Raw genomic sequence first — 25060 nt, 5'->3', positions numbered from 1 at the left:
GCGTATACATGTGTAGAAATAGCTCCCAGATGAGTGTTCATAAAAATGCATACATGTGTGTATAAGCGACGGTGACCAAACATTTAAAAATGTATATGTGCTGGCGTCTGTGTATATATCTAAGCATGTGGGTCATTGTGTGTATAAGGATGTACATTTGTGTGTGTGTATGAGTTTATGTGTATGTGTGTTTGTGTATAAGGATGTACGTGTGTGTATGTGTGTGCTTGCATGTGTATGTGCGTATGTGTACGTGTGTGTTTACGCGCGCGTTTGAAATAGATCGAGATAGTCAGACATTAAGTAATTAGGCGTGTAGATGTTGCGTGGTATCGTAATATTGGGGGGCGAAATTTGTTCCTTAATTAGTGAAGTTTGAATAAGGAACGAAACATACTACATACTCCCTTCTTTCCAATCCCGATTACTCATTTATAACAAATCTCATCGTACACACCTATTACAAATACATGGGTATGTATAAATATAAATGTATGTGTGCGTATGTGTATATAAGCATACAATTTATATTTATTTTGCGGTGCAAAAACACAGAAGAGTTTAACAAAGCTTAGTGCATAAAGTTGTAAAATGTCTGGTATATCTTTGTGTATGTGAAATATAAACAGGGATAACATTCGATCGGCTATAAACGGCAGCGAACTGAATGGAAACTGTTAGCGGTGTGAGAGGTTTCACACGTTGAGGTCGGATATCAGGTTTATGCATTAAGGACGGGCTTCTTAAATATTTTAGAACAAGAATTTGGTCTTTTGTCAGCACAGAGAAATTAGTTCGCTCTGTAAAAATACGATTAGGTTTGTAGTAACGGCAATTAATGTGAAGTTTCTCTGGAAGACATGGATCGCAACACCCTGCGAATATTTGTCTGCATTGTCCAAATGATGCCGGTATCAAGTTCACAAGGCACCCAGAGGCGAATTATCCAAACCCCAAAGAATTCCTCTCAACACATGGCTATGATGCTCCCCCACTACTTCTGCTCATAATCAGAGATGCACACATCGTCAGCTACAAAGGGACATGCTCAACTTATTATTATTATTATTATTATTATTATCATTATATGTGGATGCGCGTGGCTTAGTGTTTAGGGCGTTACGCTCGAGATCGTCATAATATGGTTTCGATTCCTGCACCATGCGATGCGTTGCGTTCTTGAGCAAAACACTTCATTTCACGTTGCTCGAATCCCCTCATGTCATCTTGTGACAGAACGGCGTCCCGTCTGAGCGGAAATTTCGAAGTCACTGTCAATACACCTATTAGACACATACACACACACATACAGAGAAATAGTTGTGACTCATAACACATTTGTCTGTGCGTGTGTAAGTGTGCGTTTGGTTATTGTCTCTTTCACACCCTTTCTATTTCTCTCTAGGACTGTGCACTCACAGCGACCCAAACTAAAGACATTCAGTGAGTCGACCAAACCATTTTCTCATGTATCTACATAAGGGTAGGCGTCTTAATCACCCGTTTAATACCACGTAGCAGACGTTTAAACTGTCTGGGAGATAAAAATGATAGCAGCAGGAGCAGCAGCAAAAAAAATGTTTAATGATGATGATGATGATGATGATGATGGTGGTGGTAGTGGTGGTGGTGTTGGTGGTGGTGGTAGTGGTGGTGGTGGCGATAATTATGATGATGATGGAGATGATGATGTTGGTGCATGCCCCCAATTCACAGTTTAGGTTGTCCAAAATGTTACTTCGCTACTGTTTAACCTTCTCGAAATTTGCTTAATTAAACATTATTGTGTCTATCAAGCCTACTTGTTAAACAATACATGAAAACATCGAGTTAGTTTTGCTTCTTTTTTTTGTGTGTGTCTGAATATATGTATGAGTGTGTGTGTACGTACGTGTGTATACGTACGTGTGTGTACACGTACGTGCGTGTACGTACGTGTGTGTCCATCCCCACCCCACACAAATATAGTTTACTGTTCTGTTAAGGTAGAACCAACAAAATGGACTCCATCCAGTGAGAGATAAATATAATCTAATGTATAATGTTTTAAAAACAAAAGCACTACTAATAGTTTCTTGTCATTGAGACACCTGGTTAGGCAAATTTTTGTATCAGGCTCTGGGCATATGGTTTATTCTTTTTGAAAAACAGGACGCAAGTACATGAGAAACCACGAGAAGAAAAAAAAGAGTAGGTTGATGCAGAAAGTAGAATGAGAAGACAAATGGCAAATAAAAACGGTAAAAGAAAGAAAAGAATCGAAAGAAAATTAGTATTACGTTCCCTTTGACCGTATAAATCATAATAAAAGTTGCTATTGCAGAATAGTTGAATGGAGAGGAGTCCAAAGTATGCGAGACTGATGCTCAGTTCGGAGAGGATAGTGTCCTCCCGTTTGACAAAAGAAATTTGACTATATGCTTGTATTTGCTGAAAATTTCGGATCTGGAATTATTTTATCATCCTCGGAGAAATGAATTACAAACTTGCCCTCGAAGTGGTTTGAACTCAGAAAATAAAGATCTGAAAAAATACTGCAAAATATTTTTTCGACGCAGTAACGATTCATATAATTCTTTGACAATAATTCGGAACTTTGGTACAACACCATATATATTTCCAAAGAAGAAGCAAATCTAATCGATTTTACTGATTCCAGAAAAGTCAATAACAATAAGATTTGAACTTAAGCATATATTTAGTCTAATACTGTGCTACCGTTGCCACCCGACTGTCTTCTGATATCTCTTCATAAATATTTCCCGAAAAGCTTGAATAATTACGGTTCTCCGCGTGATGTCCTTTCCTTATAGCATCATCATCCAGACTCCTAAAAAAGAAATACTTTTCTGATGGTTTAAAAGACACACGGACACGTGAGAAGCACCTCAATTTCAGTAACATATCTTCAGAAGAAAATTTCTGTGTATTAAAGCAAGTAATATCTAAAGCAACCCCATGTAGCACTCGGGGTGATTTGGGGGGACATTTTTCGGCGGGGGAGGAGTACATCTTATGTGTCATTAAATACGGAGCTTTTTTTTTTTCTTTTAACAAAAAGAAACACTTATTCTTGAAAATGGAACTGTTATTCTGGACAATAAAACCGTTATTCTACATACACGTAAATTGTAACAGCACTAGTTTATCTGTACAAACCACCTGCGTAGTTCTGACTACCGGAATCAGTCAGCAGTTTTGGCTGCTTTTTAAATAGACAAAAAGATAAGAATACATTAGCACAGTTCTTGAAGAGTCGCAGCTGACCGAGTTGATAGAATAAGCTATGTTCCTGGACAAGGAATCTAACTTTTCGCTGTTTCTGTTTCCTGCAATCGTACCTAGGAGTAAAGGGACTGGTCCGTGCCAGGCAACGCTTTTATGAGGGGACACTTCTGTATCTGTCGCACAAGGTGTGTGGGGACGGAGGGGGAAGCCAATTCAAGGACTGACGCGGGCAGCATGCATTCTAGCTGTGTCACTGTTCTGTCCACATGACAATTACCACCACCACCACCACATCATCATCATCAGCGTTATTATCGTTTTAATCACCATCTCTCTCTTTCCTTTTTTTCTACATTTTTCATAGAATAAAAAAATTCTGTTTTTTTGTATGTTTACCAAGAATGCAACTGTGTTTGTACGTATGTATATTCGTGTGTATGTATGTATATCTATCTACCTGTCTGTCTGTCATATATATATATATATATATATATATATATATATATATATAGAGAGAGAGAGAGAGAGAGAGAGAGAGAGAGAGAGAGAGAGAGAGAGAGAAAGAGAGAGAGAGAGAAAGAGAGAGAGAGAGAGAGAGAGAGAGATGTATATATACACGCGCACACGCGCACACACACACACACACATACACATACACGTATTACATTTATAGCTTATGTTCTTGGTATAACTTTAAACTGCATCTGGTAGTGGGTCCCTGGTTCGGCAGTTTCGCGGTTTTGAGGAATGCTGTGTGGAGCCATCTCTTAACCATTATTGTTCCCAGGTCTATTCTGATCCATATTAGTACCTGCCAGGATCACAGCTATAGATTAATTAGCATGTCACGGAATTGTCACCTGAAGACGGGCAGTCACAGACACTCCACTACAAATGAGGCCCGAAAGGATAAAAGGCAAAGTCGACGTCGGCGGAATTTGAACTCAGAACATATGTTCGGACGGAATGCTGCTAAGCATTTTGTCCGGCGAGCTAATGATTCTGCCAGGAGGAGGAGGAGGAAAAGGAAAAGGAGAACAAAGAAGAAGAGGAAGAAGAAGAAGAAGAAAAAGAAGAAGAAGAAGTAGATATAAATCAAAGCAAACAATATGGCTGCCGTCAGTCGGTGTGTTTACATGCCACAGCGTTTGTGTTTTTGTTATCATGATTTTCTGGCAGGCATTTATCTGTTTTTGGCAAGTGGGAGATTATCGTAGCAATGGCGGTGGTAATGTGGACAGTGGTGGTGGTGGTGGCGTTGGAGTCTATTTTGTTTACGGTAGAAGTGTTGATGTTGATGGCGGCAATGTTGAAGATTCCAATATCGATGGAGATGTTATTGATAATAAGCAAAGATAGTTTTTTGACAGTTTTGCTGTTGTTGTTGTTGCTGATAGTGGTGTTGTTGTAGATTATAGCTCGTACGGGTCAGCCTTAGTGAGCAGACCTTTGATCAAAAGCGATCCAGCTGTGACCGAGGCGAGTTAGAGTTGGGCATAGTTTATCTAAGACTATATTATTTTACGTGTCTCTCCTTGTTTAAGATGGTTGACTCTTGATTTGGCGAGAGATTTGACTGATACTTCTAGCAGAACAAGCGACCGCATGAAGTCATCCTTGTTTGCTGGAGTTGCAGATGTTGTTTATTGCCTGCTGTTGTTGTTGTTGTGGTGATTAATTCCCGTGCACGAATAAGCATGCGGTGCCCCAGTATGGCCGCAGTCTAATGACCGAAACAAGTAAAAGATAAAAGATTGAATTATCAATAGAAGTAAAACAAATACAATTCTCAGAAAAAACAAAACAAAAAACAAAACAATTCTGCAAACAACAAAGACCATTTTTACATTATCGTTTCTTTATTTCAGATTTTAATTTTCCTCCATCTCCTGGCTCCACTATCATCATCATCATCATCATCGCCTATAATAGTTCTCATGAGTATATATATATATATATATATATATATACCAAGCCTTGGTGTCAGTATCTCCGTTGGAGAAGAAACGGGGGTTGTGTGTGTGTTTGTGGTTTAAGGAGGGAGGTTGCGAAATGATATTTTTTAAAAAATATGTTTTATCCATTTTCCTTTAAAATTTCATTATTTATTTATTATTTATTCATTTACTCAAAAGATAAGGTTTGTAAATTGTCAGGATCGTTAGAGCACAGAGAGAGAGAGAGAGAGAGAGAGAGAGAGAGAGAAAGAATCCTTGCTGTATTTAGCTCACAACTCTTTACGTTTTGAGTTCAAATGCAACTAAGCCCGACTTTGCAAATCATCTTTTACTTGGGACGATTTAAAGAAGTTTTACCAATCAACTCCTGACCGAGAATTGATTTTTCTCGTTTGTTCTTTTCTGTTAGATAAACTATGCAGCCTTGTTATGTTGATTTCCCAAAAGAATGAAATGGTGCTAAGAACTTCGTAATGTGTAAGCAACAAGCATAAATAAATACGCGTATTTTATGCATTTTCTTCCTTATTCCTTAATTTCGAAATCAAACTACAAACCCTGCCAAATATTATTATATGAGGATTATCTCCCTTGTACTAATCGTCCACTAGAAGTCTCCACGTGCTTTTGACACTTTTACTTTTAACACGATGACCCCTTGGATACACAAACATCCACCATCACCTTCACCGCTACACACTATACTTCCTATACGTGCATAATCATGAAAAAACACACACACATATGGTCACGTGTTTTTAACATATATATATATATATGTGTGTGTATACATATATATAAATGGAATGGGGTTTCGACTAATTAAATCCATACCATCGGCTCCTCTGGGCAGACGAGTAAATGCCAACGATTTGAGGTCAGTCCATAGAGGATTGGAAGTATTTATTACAATGTCAATGGGATACTGAGGTAATAGATGTAATGACCCACATATTACAATGGACTGGACACATTGAACAATTAATAATAATAATTATTATAATTGTTGTTTTTAAGATAAGCACCGAAATTTTGGAGGTTGAGATTATTCCATCGACTCCAGTACTTGACTGGTACTTTACTTTACTGATCCCGAGGGGATGGAAATCAAAGCTGACCTCAGCAGGATTTGCATTTAGAACAGTGGTTGTGAAACCGGGTTCTGTATAAGATTTTATTATTAAAGTTTATGTACAATAAAGAGGCTATATTTCTACAATACTTAAGGTATATTAACAATTTTTTCTACATTTCTTAATGATATTTAATTATTAAAGAATTTTAAGATTATTTTTTAGCATTGAATTAGTTTGAGGGTTCGGTAGAGTAAAATAGGAATTAATAGGGTCCGTAGGGGGGGGGATGGTTGAGAAGCATTGGTTTAGAAAGTAATGAGTCGGAAGAAATGCTGCTAAACATTTTGTCCGTCTCGTTGACGATTCTATCACTTCTTGGCCTTTCGATGTTAGCATAGGCACAAGGCCTAAAATTTGGTCGGAGGATGGCTTAGATATGCTTAAACCATTCTCAGTTCTTGACTGGTATTTCATTTCATCAGCCTCGGAAGGATGAAAGGCAAAGTCAACCTCGGCCGACTTGAATTTAGAAAGTAAAGAGCCGGAAGAAATACAGCAAGTCATTTTGTTCGACGCGCTAACAATTCTGCCAATCTCATGAGGCTGCAGATATTTACACACTGATCAGTCGATATTTCTTCGTCTTTATCGTTTCACTTCATCACTGGTTCGATCCTCTGCCGCGGAACGGATTCGATTCATTTTTATATAATTCTTTTTCGGTTTTGTTTTTATTTGTATATCATTATTATTATTATATTATTCTTATTATGTGTATATGTATTCATTTATTATTTTTTTGTATGTATGTATGTATGTATGTATGTATGCATTTGTGCTTGTGTTTGAGCGTTTGGGTCTGTCCTGACTACAACGTTGATATAGTAGACAAAGCTGGGGCGTGGGTTTGTAGACTGGCCACCAAGTCACGTGCTACGACGACCGACATTTCAGGTAACAAATGTATGACCACAGTAGTTTGCAACCCCCATGGTGGCATGTTGACTCCGAGCGTGACCGTTCTGCGACTGATCGGCACCGTTCTTGGTCGGCTGTTTTTCCAGGACTCGTTACAACGATGGAACTGCAAAAGAAAATACAGAATTGCATAAATAAAATTTTTAAAATTAGCAAATGAAATCATGAATAGAACCCTTCTTCTCAGACTTGGTTCGACGATAACTTATCACCATTCCACATTGTTTATATGAAATAGCGAAACGATACACAGGCGTCCGACCGAGTGTCATGAGATATACTTTTGAAACCGGGAACCAATTACAGCTTAAGGGGTGCTTTTCCTCTTGAAAATTACCCCGAATAGCAGCCTGCTTCTTAGAAACCCTATGTGAAGGTTCGGATTCCTGGCAAATTTTATCTTTTACTTGTTTCAGGCATTAGACTACGGCCATGCTGTGGCACCGCTTTGAAAAATGTTTAGTCGAATGAATCAACCCCAGTATTTATTTATTCTAAGCCTGGTACTTATTCAATCGATACATTTTGTCAAACCGCTAAGTTAAGGGGACATAAATACACCGACACCGGTTTTCAATCGGTAGTGGGGGGGGACAAGCACAGACACAAAGACACACACACTCATGACAGGCTTCCAAATCTACTCATAAAAGCTTTGCTCGGCCCACAACTATAGTAGAAGACATTTAAAGCCCAAGATGCCATGCAGTGAGACTGAACCTGGAAACATGTGGTTGAGAAGCAAACTTCTTATCACACAGCCATGCCTGCGCCTATACATTGTGATTGAAGAAAAGGCTTACTAAAATTGAAGTGCGATTTGATTGTAAGCCGGCAAATACGATTCGGTCAAGTACGCTGTTTCCCTTCACCGGTAAAAAACCACCAAGATACGAGCCAACGAGGAAACCTTCACTCATCTAAAAATAGCTGCCAAATTTCCTTCAGAGTATATCCTACTGTCTTATATAGAAGGCAGGAACACGTTTCATAATGTAGTGGCAACTGTACTACGTTTGAAAATATAAAACAAGTTAGTTACGGGTCGGCTAGGAACCATCTTGGATCAAATGTTTGCAGGATCAGAAGTGACCAAGAGCCAAATAACGACGACGACAATAACAACAACTGCTACTACTACTACTACTACTACTACTGCTGCTGTTGCTGCTGATGCTGCTAATTGCTTGGTTGGGTGATATAAAGCACAATTAAGGAGGCGTGCGATACCCGATAACATCAGGTACACGTGTTCACATTAACTTTCATGTGCATGTCAGTGAGTGTGTGCACGTGCGTGTGTATGCGTGTGTGTGTGTGTGTGTGTGTGTGTGTGTGTGTGTGTGTGTGTGTGTGTGTGTGGTGTGTGTGAGTGCGCGCGCGTTTTTGGGGGTGAAAGAGAGACGTGGTTATGTTTGGCGGTGTGTAAGCTCAGCGAACAATACCAATCGTGTTTCTTGGTCTCTTAAGAGATGAGTTGCTTTAGAAGAATGGTAATAATAGGCGTGGTGGTATAGCTTAGCGATACACGGATGGGGGTGGGGAGGAGAGAAAGAAACCACAGCAACATAGACAACAACAACAACATCAGCAACATAACCACCGTCACCACCTCCCATATACAATACCCGTCGACTAACATCACTTATAACACCTGAAGCGATATCATTACCACAACCATCATACTCACCACCACCATCCCACATACAGCTACCCGAACTATCATCATCACGACTACTGCGACTGAGGCATTCACATACCAAATAACCCATATATATATATATATATATATATATATATATATATATATATATAACCCCACTATTTACTGACTTATATATATATATTTATACATGCAAACCCACTATCACACCAGCCAGCCTGCCAGCTAGACAGCCAGACAGCCTGTCAGACAGACAGACAAGCAAGCAAGCAGACAGACAGACAGACAACTTGACACACAGACAGAGAAAGCTTTGGAATCTAAGGAATTGTTTAAGATGCAAATGTGATGAGGACCAGGTGCCCGTACTTAGTGAAGCAATCCCCCCCAACCCCAACCCTCACCCCACCCGTTAAAATTACCACCAACACCACCACAACCACTACCCTAATCATCATCACTATCATCATCTGTTGTAGCAGCAGCAACAGCACCGCCACCGTCACCACCATAACTACAATCATCATCATCATCAACATTATCATCATCATCATCATCAGTTGTAGCAACAGAACCACTACCGCTGCCATTACCGCTGCCGCCGCCACCACCACCACCACCTTCACCACCACCACCACTACCACCAGCATCAGCATCACCCCTTCCACACGTCAACTCCCTAAACAGCAACCCCAACAAACAAACACACAATAAATAGCGCCTATGATGGTATCATTACCATCTGCACAGCGGATGCTTTAACATTTTGCTGATTTCTCTAAAGTCAGTGGTTCTCAGCCGGGGTCCATATGGCCCTTTAAGGGTCCATACAATATTTTGCAATAATTCTTAGGCGCAGGCGTGGCTGTGTGGTAAGAAGCTTGCTTTCCAACCACATGGTTCCGGGCTCAGTCCCACTGTGTGGCACGTTGGGCAAGTGTCTTCTGTTATAGCCTCGGGCCAGCCAAAGCCTTGTGAGTGGATTTGGTAGACGGAAACTGAAAGAAGCCCACCGTATATTATATGTGTGTGTGTCTATCTGTCTGTCTGTCTGCACGTGTGTGTGTGTGTGCTTGTGTTTGTCCCCCCACCATCTCTTGACAACCGATGTTGGTGTGTTTACGTCTCCATGACTTAGCGGTTCGGCACTAGAGACCGATAGAACAAGTACCAGGCTTACAAAGAATAAGTCCAGGGGTCGATTTCTCCGACTAAAAAGGCGGCGCTCCATTTTCAGTCAAGAATGACTGGAACAAGTAAATGCTAAAAGAATTCACAAAATATTTAATCATAAAAATATAAGAATTTTGTTTTAACATTGAACGGGTATGAGCACCCATCCGTGTAAAATAGGTATGAAAGGCGTCCATGGGTAAAAAAAATGGCCGAGTAACGCTAGTCTACGAAATTGTCTGAAGACAGTCAGTTGATGGCGGGACTTCAGGTTTTTGACTCCAAGCTTGATTAAGCTGAATGCTGACATGGAGAAAATTGCCGTTTACTGGTTCATTTTAAAACCCAGCCCTCAAGTCGAATTTATTGACTATTTCTACGATTCATTTTCTGCAAGTGTAGTCTGAATTTCTGGTAGTATTTCTCGAAATCCCACGAGTCCATTATTCCCAATATAGACAACCAAACTCTGTAATACATTCTTTGTTTAGGATTAATTTTATTTTGCATTCAAGTTCTCTCAGAGCCACCTTTTGTCTCATGAAGGAGGAACTTCTATACTGTTTCTCATCTTGCTAGAAATAAAAGCTAAATCTCCAATCAAATCTCAGCGAGCGATCTACAAAAGAGACGGTCACATCAAACACTGTAATCGTAGATAGATATACAAAATGACAGGTCATACATCGGCTACGAGGGCTGACGTGGAACTAAAAAAAAGTGCGTGTGCATGAGTTACTTTATACTTTCGTGAAAGGCATGGGCATCACAGCTTCCCATATATTTATTGTCCGTAAGTCGGACTTCATTTGCATAAGGAACATGCTTTTTTCGTTCGTCGCGACTTTATCGCATGACGTAACAGCTGATAAAAGAGGAGACTGGCTTTAGATAACGAGCTGGTGGTGGATGGATAATATGAAAGAGAGAAAGAGAGATGGCGGGGGGCAGACAAACAACCAGACAGCCAGACAGAAAGATCTGTTATAAGATCCAATTATATAAGACTGGAAACGAAAGAAATCGGTTGATGATATTCTTATCTGTGAATGTTCAGGGCGAGTGTTTGAGTGTACACATGTATGTACACGAATGCATTTCATGATTATGTCGGTGTCCATAAATTACACTTACAATATCTAAAATACAGAAAACAAATCCAAAGATAAGGATTACCCAGCAGAGATTATTGGAAAATGTAGACAAAGAAATAAAGTTTGATTAGAAGCATAAGAACACTTCCGGGTGGGCTCCATTGGTGGCACGCAACAAGATCTCAACTCTAATAGATACACTAAAGAAGCTGTAAAGATAATTTATTGAACACCCTATATACACACACACATATATATATATATATATATATATATATATACGACAGGCTTCTTTCAGTTTCCTTTTACGAAATCCACTCACAAGGCTTCAGTCAAAAACCTGAAGTCCCGCCACGTGTGTGTGTGTGTCTGTGCGCGTTCAGACACACACAGACACACACTCCCTCCATATATATATATATATATATATATATATATATATATATATATATGTGTGTGTGTGTGTGTGTGAGTGTGTGTGTGTATATATATATATATATGAGAGAGAGAGAAAGAGGGACAGAGAGAGTGCCCTTAAGTAAGAGACAGTAAGAGATGTCGCTCTATCATTATTTCGCTACCATTTCTTGTACAACGATGACCTCCTTGATACAGGAGCAATCTATTGACCTCTTTTGCGTTTCGTACCAGACGCCATCTTATTACTGGCTGCTTGCTGTGATGAAGGTGCTGCTGACATCAAAGAACCCGAGATTAAACCACGCTAATTAATTTATAATGTTTTTCTTTTGCGGCAATTACTCTGTAATGGCAATATACTCACATAAGCACACACACATGCACCCGTGCATAAATATATAGATGTTTGTGTTTGTACACACACACACACACACACACATATATGTGCTCCTCGAAAAACGTGAAAGACTATTATATATATACTAGTGTATTACCCGTCATACGACGGGAAACTTTGGAAGAATACTTTTACCACCATAGATAATATCAGCAAATACATACAGTAATACGTACAATAATTATAATTAAACTCTTATAAAACTTCTTGATGCCTATGCAAAATGATGAGGTGAATGCTAATTTTCAAAATTTTCGTTTCCTGAAAATAAAAGTAAATAAAACAAATTTCTCATTTGTGTAACTCACTCTGTAACACCGTTTGTTAATTAGGCTAGAATTACAAGTTAGTAGTCCAAACGCTCCCACCGTACCCTCTATATGGAAGAGCATGGTCTTTGATCGACCACGAAACAGAGTAGTTAAATTTTCTCTTTGAGGTGCCGCATGAATTTAGCCAACGATGTGCAGTTTTCTTTTGTGTTTAAAAGAGTGAACGTGATAATGCAATGTGACATTGATTTTTGTTACAGAAGCGCTTGTGTAGTAATAAACACTCTCAGGTGTTTTGACTACACGCTTATATATTATATAGCATTGTATATTATATCGCATTTGGTACGTTTTCTACAATTAAACATTCCATTAAGCCTAATGCATACACGCATACATATCTATATACAAGTATGTATATATACACGTTCATACACCCACATTATGCATATACAAACATGTAAGTGATCAATAGTATAAACGTTAACGTTCCCTGAAACCATAACCAACCCAATAAGTTTCAATTTCCTTTTTCACCAAAGTAGGTTATCTCCCTTAACATTCACTACCAAATGATGTTGGATCTCTCTGAGGATTTACCGAAGAGAGACGAGAGATGTCTTATTAACTATAATATTGATTATGACCAAGACGGCGAGCTGGCGGAAACGTTAGCACGCCGAGCGAAATGCTTAGCGGTATTTCGCCTGTCTTTACGTTCTGACTCCAAATTCCGCCGAGGTCGAATTTGCCTTTCATCCTTTCGGAGTCAATAAATTAAGTACCAGTTGCGTACTGGGGTCGATCTAATATACTGCCCCTCCCCCGCCAAAAAAATAAAAAAATTCGGGCCTTGTGCCTAGAGTAGAAAAGAATATTAATTATAACCGTATACTATGTACAACATGCATTTTTACCCCAAGATGTGTTAGCGACCCGCAACTGTTGTAAGTTGAACAGCGTCAATTGTAGTAAAATTCCTATGGAGTGACATATGCTATATTTTGGAGAGCGGGTTGGGTGGTGGAATTTCACCACCGCAGGGACACGGTGAGTCGGTACGACTTTCAGACGTTTTACAAAAAGGGGAATGTCAAATTGCTCTGCTTTATATGCACAGGCACACACATAGAACCATGTATATACATATATATATAGTGTATGTATATATATATATATATATATATATATATATATATATATATATATACGTAAATATATATATATATATATAAGGTTGAGGAGGGTATTGGATTTAACCAAACCCAAGAGGATACAGGTAATACCGAGTAAGTGGTGTATACCGACTAGTTTTGCCCCAGTCGTTGTATGAACAGGATTGGGGATTATAAGTCGTGTATTAGCGTGTGTATATGTAAATATAAAAATAAAAAGATAAAGAGAGCATAAAATATTTCTCCAACCTTACCATTGCTCTCTTTATCTTTTTATTTTTATATTTACACACACACACACACATATATATATATATATATATATATATATATATATATATATATATATATATATATATATATATATATATATATATATATAAAATATACATAGATACTGATAAAGTATATAATGTATATATATATATATATGTATGTATATATATATATATATATATATATACATACACACATATATATATATATATATGTATATATACATGTACATACATATATATGTATGTGTATATGTATTATACAAATAACATGCATATACATACATGTATATACAAATATATACTTATATATGTATGTGTGTGTGTGTATCCACGCACGTGTACATGTTCTTACGCGTAATGTGTGTGTGTGTGTGTATAATTGTGTAATATGTTGGTGACCCTATACTTCTCTTCCACCCCCAACTGCCCTTATTCTCCTCCTCATCCTCCTCTTCATCCTCCCCTCCATAGCAGGGAGCTACAGATAGGCACCCCGATGTACCCCGAAATAGATGTAGTATATGTTCTAACACTGACACCCGATACCCTGTTACAACACAACAGGACTTACTTAAAATAGGCTTTTGATAAAGGCTGGGATGTATATGTTAGGGGATGTTGTCATAGTAGTAGTAGTAGTGGTGATGGTGGCGGTGGTGGTGGTGGTTGTAGAATTAATAGTTGTAGTGGAAGTAGTGGTGGTGGTAGGTTTTGTGGAGTGAAGATGCAGTAGTAGTAGTAGTAGTAGTAGTAGTAATAGTAGTAGTTGTGGTGGTGGTGCTAGTTAGCCCCATGTCAGCTTTAATTCTGTAGACGTACGATATCAACGACATTCCAACCATAGCCACCTCTCCCTATTTCTTTTAGGACGCCGTTATTATCCAATTTGTAATTCCACTTAATGGGACGGTAAGCGAGCAATTTATTGGAGATATGACTGCTATTTCTAGCAGGTCTAGGGCTCACATAGACATCCCTCTCTTTCTGTTGCTTGTTTGTTGTTGGTTTTGTTATTGTTATTGTTGGTGGTGGTGATAGTAGCGGTGGTGCTAGTTGACGTTTTGAAGGGAGGTTATTGTTCTAGACGGAGGCGATCCTTCGGTATTGGTCTCCAGAATTTCGGTGTGACCAGACGACGTCGCTCTCCCTCTTTTTTCAGCCAAGACTATGGCGTGATGTGGTCGCTGTCGTCATATACAATGTGTTTTGGACATGTTTAGACCGGGCGGAACCCATCCTTCTCTAAATCTTAAAGATCTGATTTCTCCCAGAACAAAGAAAGCGAAACAAACAAGAGCATTAAGAACAAAAGGATTTACACTGGTACACGACTTGAACTTTATTTATCGATCCCCTAATGAAAGGCAAATTTAACCTTAGAGGGGTTAGCTCTTAGAGTTAAGAGCCTGAACGATTACTGCAAATCGCAAAGACATCTATCCAACACCAGGACGGATGGTTTTGCTGATGCCTGAAGAAATGGACGACCCACTGAAACTAGGTGTGACTGTGTGGTAAGAAGCTTGCTTCCCAACAACATGGTTCCGGGTTCAGATTCACTGCGTGGCACCTTGAGTGAGTGTCTTCTGCTATGTATTCGGGCAGACCAAAGCCGTGTGAGTGGATTTCGTAGACGGAAACTGAAAGAAGCCCGTCGTATGTATGTGTGCGCGTGTGTCTTTGCGTTTGTATTTGTCTTCTATCACCACTTGGCAACCTGTGTCGGTGTATTTACGTCCTCATAATATAGCAATTCGGCAAAAGAGACCGACAGAATGAGTGCCAGGCTTTAAAAAATAACTGATGGGTTTCATACATTCGACTAAAATTCCTCAAGGTGTTGCTCCAGGAAGGCCGCAGTCTAATGACTGAAACAAGAAAAGACGAAGGCGCAAAATTTTGTAATGTGCCTCAGGTTCTACATTTTAGTTCATTCTTCGTTGCGATGAATAGATTTATGACGTAACTGGACATCTGTAAACACGACAGACGTTCTACCATTGTACCAAAGCAATCCTTCGAATTTCGCCATCCAATTTAGAAGCTTTGTTCTTACTAGCAAGGATCGCATATTGTTTAAACGATGAAATTCGAAGTAGATAAAGCTGGATGGAGACGTTCGCAAGGTTTCTCTGGGTCAATAGTAAAACGTCTGTCATATTTACAGAAGAAATGGTTTCGAGTCCCACGACTTTTTCCATCGAGATATTTATCTATAAGCTATTATTTATAGCCTTATCTACTTCAAGTTCCACCGTTGAAAGTGACACCCCACCACACACACGTGTACGGGGGGGGGGAGACAAACAGACAGACAGACAGACAGACAGACAGACAGGCAAGCAGGGACAGATACACAGACAGTAGAGATTAGTGAAAAAATTTCAGGAAGTGATAAACAGATAAGAATTTGTAGGAAGTTCAATGTATTCTGTTAGGTAAGAAGACGAGGAGAGCAATAAACTGCTCGAAAGAAAGAAGCGAATGAGACCGAAAAATGACAGCTCGAAAGATAAAAGCTACAAGAATATAAGAATAAGAAATTGAAAGAAGACGAGGAGAGGAAATGACGGAAGAAGAATCTGTAGTAATGAATGGAACGAGTAAAAGATGGATGAACTGAACGATGAAGAAAGAACGAAGAAGGTTGTTAGAGAAAGCAAAATGCACAAATGATAAGAGGGACTCTTTCTTGATCCATTATTTGCTTCAGCCATTGGACTGCGGCCATGTAATGGCTCCGTTTTAATGGGTGTAGTCAAACACATTGAGCACAGTAATTATTTAAAAGTCTGGTATCTATTTTATCGGTCTGTTTGCAGAACTGCTCAATGACGGGGTTGAAATCATACCAACACCGGTTGCCATGTGGTGGGGAAAGACAAATACACACATAGAGACACACACGACAGGCTTCCACACAGTTTTCGTCAACCAAATACGATGGAAGAAAAAAAAAATAATCGAAAAAGGATGATAATTCGAAAAAGATAAATAATTAATTAAATAAATGGATAAATGCAGGCGAGAAATAGAAAATGAAAGAAACAGTAGTAAAATAACTGAAAATTAGAAAAAATGATAGAAAGAATTAGATAAAGTAATGGAAAATATTAATTTGAGGAGATAAAAATTAAACAAAATGTAAGAAGCAATGAAGGAACGTGAAACGAGAATGAACGAACGGAAGTAAAGAGAGAATGAGTGAAGAATAAAGAATAAGAATGATATGAGGAATGAAAGAAGAAGAGAGGAATGTAAGAGTAAAGGCATAAAACTCAGCAATTTTCAGAGGTAGATTTATCAGATAATAAATATGAAATTCCAGGAAGTGATAAGCAGACGACAGATAAGCAGACGACAGGTAAGCAGACGACAGATAAGCAGACGACAGAGAAGCAGACGACAGAGAAGCAGACGGTATTCGGTAAGGTGAAGGACGTTTGCTTTACAAGGTCAGATAATGGAGGAAAGAGAGGGAGAGAGAGGAAGAAAGAGAGAGGGGGGAATGGAGGAGATGATAGATGGTAGCTACTCTGGTGCTGTGTGTGTGTAAATGAAAGTATGTGTGAATGTGTGTGCGAGAAAGAAAAAAGAGACAACGAAAGAGAATGAGAATCCTTTTGAGTGTTTGTGTATAGAGGATGACAGAATGGCGATATATATAAATAGATATTTAGAGAGAGAGAGAGAGAGAGAGAGAGAGAGAGAGAGAGAGAGAGAGAGAAAGAGAGAGAAATGTAATAGAGAAAGAGTGTATGGCGAGAACTGAAACACACGCCGATACACACACCCACACAAGCACACACACAGGTGTAGTTCAACATTTCTCTAACTGATTACAGATAAAGAGAGAGAGAGAGAGAGAGAGAGAGAGAGAGAGAGAGAGAGAGAGAGAGAGAGAAGAGAGAGTGTGTAAGAGAGAGCAAAACAGATAGACAGATAGAAAGAAGGAGATACCAAACACACATACAGAGAGAGAGAGAGAAAGAAGTAGAGGTAGATAGACAGAGACACGAAGAGACGAAGACAGACATAGTGTGTGTGTATGTGTATGAGAGAGAGAGAGAGAGAGAGACGGAATTTGTGTGCCTGTTTATCAGTCTGTGTGTGAGTGCATGAGTTTGTGTGTGTGTGTGTGTGTGTGTGTGTGTGTGTGTGAGAGAGAGAGAGAGAGAGAGAGAGAGAGAGAGAGAGAAAGAAGAAGGTGTACGTTAAAGAAATTGAGTTCAAGGACAAAAGCTAGTTTACACGAGCAGAAGAAGAAGAAGAAGAAGAAGAAGATGATAATGACGACGACGATGATGATGGGGAGGAGGAGGAGGAGGGCAATAAATAAAAAAAGAGAGGAAAAAGAGAAGTAATAGTTGTTGGAATATGAAAAGTATTGCGATATCACACGCACACACACACACACACACACACACACACACACACACACACTCACTCACTCACTCACTCACTCACGCACAGCTCATACCATATGTCGATGTAACTATGATCATCACCATCGCTTCCAGAAGATTTTCGCTATCGTTCACAGAACGTAACTCAAAGCAGAACTCAAGCGAAAGCCCTTCCAACCGACAAGGCCAAGTGGTTCCCGACCATTTTTAACCTAGGGATCCCCTTGGTTCCTCTTTTGTTCCTGTAGACCTTCATAACGATTCCATTATTCTTGTATTCGATTACTTGTTTCAGTTATTTGAATGCGGCCATGCTAGAGCACCGTCTTTAGTCGAACAAATCGACTCCAGGACTTATTCTCTGCAAGCCCAGTACTTATTCTGCCGGGCTCTTGTGCCGAACCGCTCTTTTGCCGAACATCGGTTGTCAATCGCTTGAGGGGGACAAATACAGACACGCACGCACACACACATATATATATATATATATATATATATGTATATGTGGAGGCGCAATGGCCCAGTGGTTAAGACAGCGGACTCGCGGTTTCGATTCCCAGGCCGGGCGTTGTCTGTGCTTATTGAACGAAAACACCTACAGCTCCACGATATTATCTCCTGCTCTTCATTCAAATGTGTTTTTCTGCCTTCATTTGCTATAGCCTATTCCATATTATATGTAGATAGATCGACCCTAGTACGCAACTAGTACGTAATTTATCGACCCCGAAAGCAAAGTCGACCTTGGCTAAAATTTGAACTCAGAACGTGAAGACAGACGAAATACTGCTAAGCATTTCGCCCGGTGTGCTAACGTTTCTTATTTCTTTATTGCCCACAAGGGGCTACACATAGAGGGGACACACAAGGACAGCGATTAAGTCGATTACATCGACCCCATTGCGTAACTGGTACTTAATTTATCGACCCCGAAAGGATAAAAGGCAAAGTCGACCTTGGCGGAATTTGAACTCAGAACGTTACGACAGACGAAATACCGCCAAGCATTTCGCCCGGCCTGCTAACGTTTCAGCCAGCTCCTCGCCGCCTTGTCTCTGCTGTAGTTTTTGGCTGTCATCTATTTTTGATCCAGATTCTATAATTTGAGTGAAGATCTTTGAGGACAAATAAGGGAAATATACTTCGTAGGTGTCAGCTCTACGACCGAGTTTGAATGCTCTGCATTCCTTATAAATACTTGTTGTTAGATAATGAAAGAGAATGGAGACATTTTGAAGTGAAATTCATGACTCATGCTTTCGAAACTGAATCCAATGTAAAATACATTCGTAGTTCACCCAAGAGCAGTTTTGCGATGGAATATTTAGATTTCAAGGCACCACCATTACCACTATCACTCTTTTCTCTCTCTCTCTCTCTCTCTCTCTCTCTCTTTCCTTCTCTTTTTGTTATGTATGTTTCTAATTTTCGATCGTGCTGTTCCACTTTTCACGAGACTCAGAGAGGAGGCGTAGGAGGAGGCGGAAGTGGAGGAAGAAGAAGAAGAGAGTGAGAGAGAGGATGATAGAAAGATTAAAGATGTATTAAAATAAGAAAGAAAGAAAGAAGGAAAGCTATCACTAACCACATTATTTCAAATTCTGTCATTCTGCATCTGATTTCTTGACAAAATAGGGTGTGGTTTGAGGGAAATTTGGCTGCTATTTCTCAAAACAAATGTTATACAAACATCTCTTGCAAGACGACGGATGATGTTTTCAACTAAATTCCTTTCCCATGACTCGAGTTTCACGCTGTGGTGTACTCACTCATTCGCCAACAAAAAGTGACATTTCTCTGTGTGTGTGTGTGTGTGTGTGTTGATAGATAGATAAATAGATAGATAGAGAGAGAGACAGAGATAGAAAGAAAGATAGATAGATAAATAGATAAATATTTTATATGTGCATATATATATATATATTTATTTATTTATTTATTTATATATGCATACATACATACATACAGTGAAATTCGAAGTAGAACATGAAAACCATTAGAAAGGAACAAATTACTAAATTAAAAGAATACCTCTCATCAGCCTTGCCGACTAGAATATGCATAGTTTCGGTGCAGTTATATACATATATGATCTCTAGCCTTGAAGTATGTTGTTTTTTCAATTTCTATGTGAATTACATCAGTAATTTTTTTTCAATTTTTTTATTTCCATTGTGTGAGAGCTTGAGTCATTAACCTAGAAGAATACATCTCGAAAAAATCTAAATTCTGACAAATGCTGCTACAGGCGTGGCAACAAAGCTCTGAAGAAGCAAACACATTCCTATACGCACGTACACTCTCATATCCCCCCCCCCCCACACACACATACACACTCACAACGACACAAAATAGTCAATAACTCACCCCGAAGCACCGGCAAAACCCGCAACAAAGGGCTTCTCTCATTGTAAGTGTTGTTTCGGCCGAAGTCCCTGTTTGCACGTTCAATTCCACACTGCGGACACTAGTCAGTGGGACACTACGGTAATATATCTGCTCAAATTTCCTCACATCTAAATGATACGTTGGGCGCTGCTTTTTGGGGTCTTTTTCTTCTTCCTTTACTTTTCTTACTGTAGAATCTGGGAGAGGAAAAAGAAAAGAAGATTAAACCAAGGGGATTAATTGTGTTCATGTTGTTTGTATGTCTGTGCGTGTACTGCTTGTGTGCGCATGCGTGTGTTGTTTGCGTACGTGTTTGTGTATGTGCCTCTGTTGTGGTGCGTGAGTATTTGAGTTGTGTGCGTATATGTGTGTGTGTGAGATTTGTGTATTTGTGTCGTGTGTGTGTGTGTGTTTGTGTTGTATGCGTGCATGTGTGTATGTACATGGGTGAGTGCGTTGTATGAGCATTCGAATCGTGTGTCTGTGTTTGTGGATGCATGTTATGTAATTGTGTTATGTGCATCTAAGCATGTGTGTATGTGTTCATGTGAGAGAGAGAGAGAGAGAGAGAAAAAAAAAGAAAGAGAGAGAGAGAGAGAAGACATTCATATTTGGTAAAACCTAATTGCCATATCGCGGTTGTCCTATCGCGGTTCACCTATCGCGGTTTATTATTTAAGCTTACGTTGTGTGTGTATGTATGTGTGTTCGTGTGTGTGTGTAACTGAATGGATGCATGTATATCCTGACTTGTGTGGAATATCTTTAACAACTTACACATACATGCGTACATACATACATACATACATACACGCACACACAAGAGATAAGGAAAGCTAAAGAAAGAGGAGACAAAGAAGGAGGTGTGAGGTGGAGGAGTGTAAGGTGGAAATAACTAAGAAATGACACACGAACATCTTAGGGAAAAAACAAACATTGGCAGCAAGAGACAGGAGTCAAAAATATATGCAAAACTGGTAAGAATTTCCTTATTTTGAAGTGGGCCAATAGAAAAGACTATTCTTCCGTTTGTGATGAGTACTTCGTTCTGGAATTCTTCGACTGGAATGCAAGATGGGTCATAAATGTTCCCCGCCTAATATAAGAACATGTTAAGGATTTGTACGATTCATTGTTCTTTTAGTCTTTTAGTCTGGTTCGAATCATTGGATTGAGGGTATGGACTGCGGCCATACTGGGGACACCGTCTCGAAGCTTAGTACCTACTTTCTTAAAGTCTGGTTCTTATTTCGCCGAAACGCTAAGATACGGAAACTTAAACAACCACCACCGGTTCTCAAGGGTTAGAAGCAGGACAAATACGCACACACACACACAAGCACAGGTAGACGTGCTCTCATACACACACAGACGTGCTCACATATGCATGTGTGTGTGTGTGTGTGTGTGTGTGTGTGTGTGTGTGTACACACGACGCGATTTCACACAGTTTCGGCCCGGGACTATAACAGAAGACACTTGCCGAAGGTACCGCGCTGTGGGCCTGAACCCGGCATCACGAGAATACAAAATGCAAAGGTTTGCATGAGAGTGCTTTCTGTTTTGAAGAAGGATCACAAACTATGTAATGTTTCATCGTATAAAAGGGGGTTAATACGATTTTGCCCGCAAATCACGTTTTCAAAATTTTAATTCTCCCCCTCCCCACCGCATTTTCTCAATTTGTAACTTTTTACGATTTTTGTTTTTTTGACTGTCATCATTATGGCTTCTCTATTCCAGAACAAAACTCCTGACACCCATATTATTCACACTCATCCACCCGTTTTACAACGATTGAATTACTTACTCAACGTTCCTTCAGCACAGAGGAGCAAGAGAGCACGGCTTGTGAGGCAGGCCCTCCCGTTCCCAAGGGGTTGTGCCACGGTTTTACTGCCATTGCTGTCTAAAAACTCCACGTTGGTGAAATATAACCAGTTTCCGGTCAGTAGTAGACGTTCACCTTCCACAAGCATCCCTGCAACGAAAAAGAAATATATAATAATGGCTTCTGATTTCGGTAGAAGACCAGAAATTTCGAGGATCACGGGGTGGAGGGACTCAAGTACTGAAGTTGAGGGTTGCAGCCGTATTTGTTTACCGTTTTCTTCTTACGGCTCAAAAACGAAGATCTGAACTACGCCCAACAAACTGACCGAAGCACTCTTTAATACTCACTGCGTGTTATTTAGAACTCGGAGGCAACTGGCGTTGGTGGTGGTGGTGGTGGTGGTGGTGGTGGGATTGGTGGTTGTGATGGTGGTGGTGATGGTGATGGTGGTGGTGGTGACGACGACGCTGCTGCGACTGCTGTTGCAGCTGATGATGATGATGATGATGATAATGAATACGTCGACAATGTTGATGACGACGACGACGGTGGTGGTGATGATGATGATGATGATGATGATGATGACCACAACGACCACAACTATGATGATGATGATGATGATTACGGCTCTGTCGACGATGATGACAATGAGAAGAACGAAGAGAAGGAGGCAAATTTTCATGAGAATGAAGAGACGAACGAATTTGATGACGATGATAATAAATCTCATCGTCAACATCTTTATCACCACGATACAAAGATAACACTTGCCCCCCTCCGCATCTACAAAAGGGTAAAGAGAGTAAAACGTGGCACCCACCTTGCAGTAACTGTTCATAGCTGACACTTTCTCCTGGCTTACGACACATGTCACAAACTTGGTCTTTGAGGTCGGCGCCCTGTTGGTCAATGGCCTGGTTCAAGCGATGGTGTTTCCTCAGATCTGTGTATGCATTGTCAATCAAGGCCTGTGAAGACGGCGTCAGGTCCCGCCGATCGAACTGCTCACCGGAGCCGGCCTGGTGTCGAGGCAGCGTTGGTGGGGGTGACATGTACGGTGTTGATGACGACTGAGAGCGAAGGGTGTCCATAGATATATTCGCCTCAGACGAAGGGTCAGTTGTCTGCGAAAATAAAGGAAGCATTTGGTAGAGGATAATATCGAAGGAGAATATATCAGAAAATGGTTTTGAAAGAGGACATCAGATTAAATAGCAAGTCAATGAATGTGTGTACAAATATGTGTGTGTGTGTTTGTGTGTATGTTATATATGTATGCATGTATATATGTATATATAGCGCACATATATACATGAGTGTATATTTGTGCGTATGTGTGTATGTATATATGTATGTATATATATATATATATTTATATTATTATTTTATTGAACGCCACGCATCCATTTCCAAGTGTATATATATATATTTATATATATACAGTGAGAGGGAGAGAAAGAAAGAGAGAGAGAAAGAAAGAGAGATCCAATAAAGGCAGAATCACCACTCCATCAAGTGAGAGATAAATGTCCAATTTAATGCACATACCGAAAGAGCTATAACTAGTTCCATGCTTTTATGATACTTTAACTAGGCATATCTATAAAATACATCTCCAAGCAATTTTTCTGGTTCTGTTTACGCGTTAAATATATTTTAAAAACTAGAACACTGGACAATGAAGAAATTAGAAGAAAAACGCAAAGAAGGTTGATGCAAAATATGAAACGAGAAGAAGGAAACGAAAGCAAAGAAACGAAGATCCTCGTCCTCCCTGATTGATAAAGTTGGTATAGAAGAAAATAACAGAAAATATATCAAAGTCTGTGAGACAGCAACTCTATCCGGAGCAGGTGGTGTCCTCCAGTTCGACAAAAGAAACCTGTCCATGTGTTTGAATCTGCTAAAATTTTCAGATCTAGAATTAAGCAGTGTGGTGGAGTTTTTGCATCTAAGAATATGAGATTTTTCTGCTACGCACAAGTTGCATTTTTTAGATCCATTAGCATATGGATTTTGCCACTTCATTGCTTCTTGTATGGAGTTGGTCTTCGAACTCCATACGTGACGAACCAATTTTTATCGGTATGCCGGAAAGAAGATAGGCAGATTGCATAACGTTTTGAAATCACCTTCGCGTCACCCAATACAATTATTTTTTTCTTTATTCAATTAAATTATCTTGAAGCGTTGCTGTTACTTCTGCCTCAAATATGACGCAGTTTATCATTCATGCCTGGTCAAGTGGGCATGCTTCAGTGTCTCGACAATCACACACACACACACACACACACACACACACACACACACACACACACACACACACACACACACAGTGACATTGTCCAGTAGACCTACAACAAAGAGCGTTCTGTCAGTTTTCAGACAGGCCGTTTCTAACAAGACCTTATTTACTGCATCCTTCCTTCTTAAAACAAAGATTTAGCTGCTCTTTCTTGGAAATCGTGCTACCACGTACTGATTTGTTCTTTATGTTGATTATATGTGTGTGTGTGTGTGTGTGTGTGTGTGTGTGCTTTTGCGCGAGTGTGTATGAGTTCGTGTGCAGGTGTGTGTGATTATATATGCAAGGATGCGTGTGGGTGTGTGGGTGTGTGTGTGTGAGTGTATACGTATGCTAAGACTCTCCAGTGAGAGTTGTTCCTTAAATAAACGTCACGTGATGAGACCCTTATTCTGACATTTCTGAACCCCTAAAA

At 39.6% G+C, this 25060-nt stretch overlaps 1 protein-coding gene across 2 annotated transcripts in view; it reads right to left on the bottom strand.

Moving 5' to 3' along the window:
- Nucleotides 1-7049: 7049 nt before the first annotated feature.
- LOC106884065 (uncharacterized) overlaps nt 7050-25060 on the bottom strand; it is a 64273-nt gene continuing 46262 nt past the window's right edge. For both annotated transcript variants that reach the window (XM_014935280.3, XM_014935281.3), the window contains exons 2-5: nt 23161-23464; nt 22317-22487; nt 20486-20703; nt 7050-7346 (exon numbers count right to left, since the gene is read on the bottom strand). In XM_014935280.3, coding sequence (XP_014790766.1) covers nt 7131-7346; nt 20486-20703; nt 22317-22487; nt 23161-23464 — 909 coding nt within the window. In that variant the 3' untranslated portion in view covers nt 7050-7130. The remainder of the gene's footprint in view (nt 7347-20485; nt 20704-22316; nt 22488-23160; nt 23465-25060) is intronic.

Source organism: Octopus bimaculoides, chromosome 11, assembly GCF_046866305.1.
Source record: "Octopus bimaculoides isolate indiv1 chromosome 11, ASM4686630v1, whole genome shotgun sequence".
Classification (NCBI taxonomy): domain Eukaryota; kingdom Metazoa; phylum Mollusca; class Cephalopoda; order Octopoda; family Octopodidae; genus Octopus; species Octopus bimaculoides.
The sequence above is the reverse complement of the archived record's forward strand: the minus strand, read 5'-3'. Positions and strand labels throughout refer to the sequence as shown.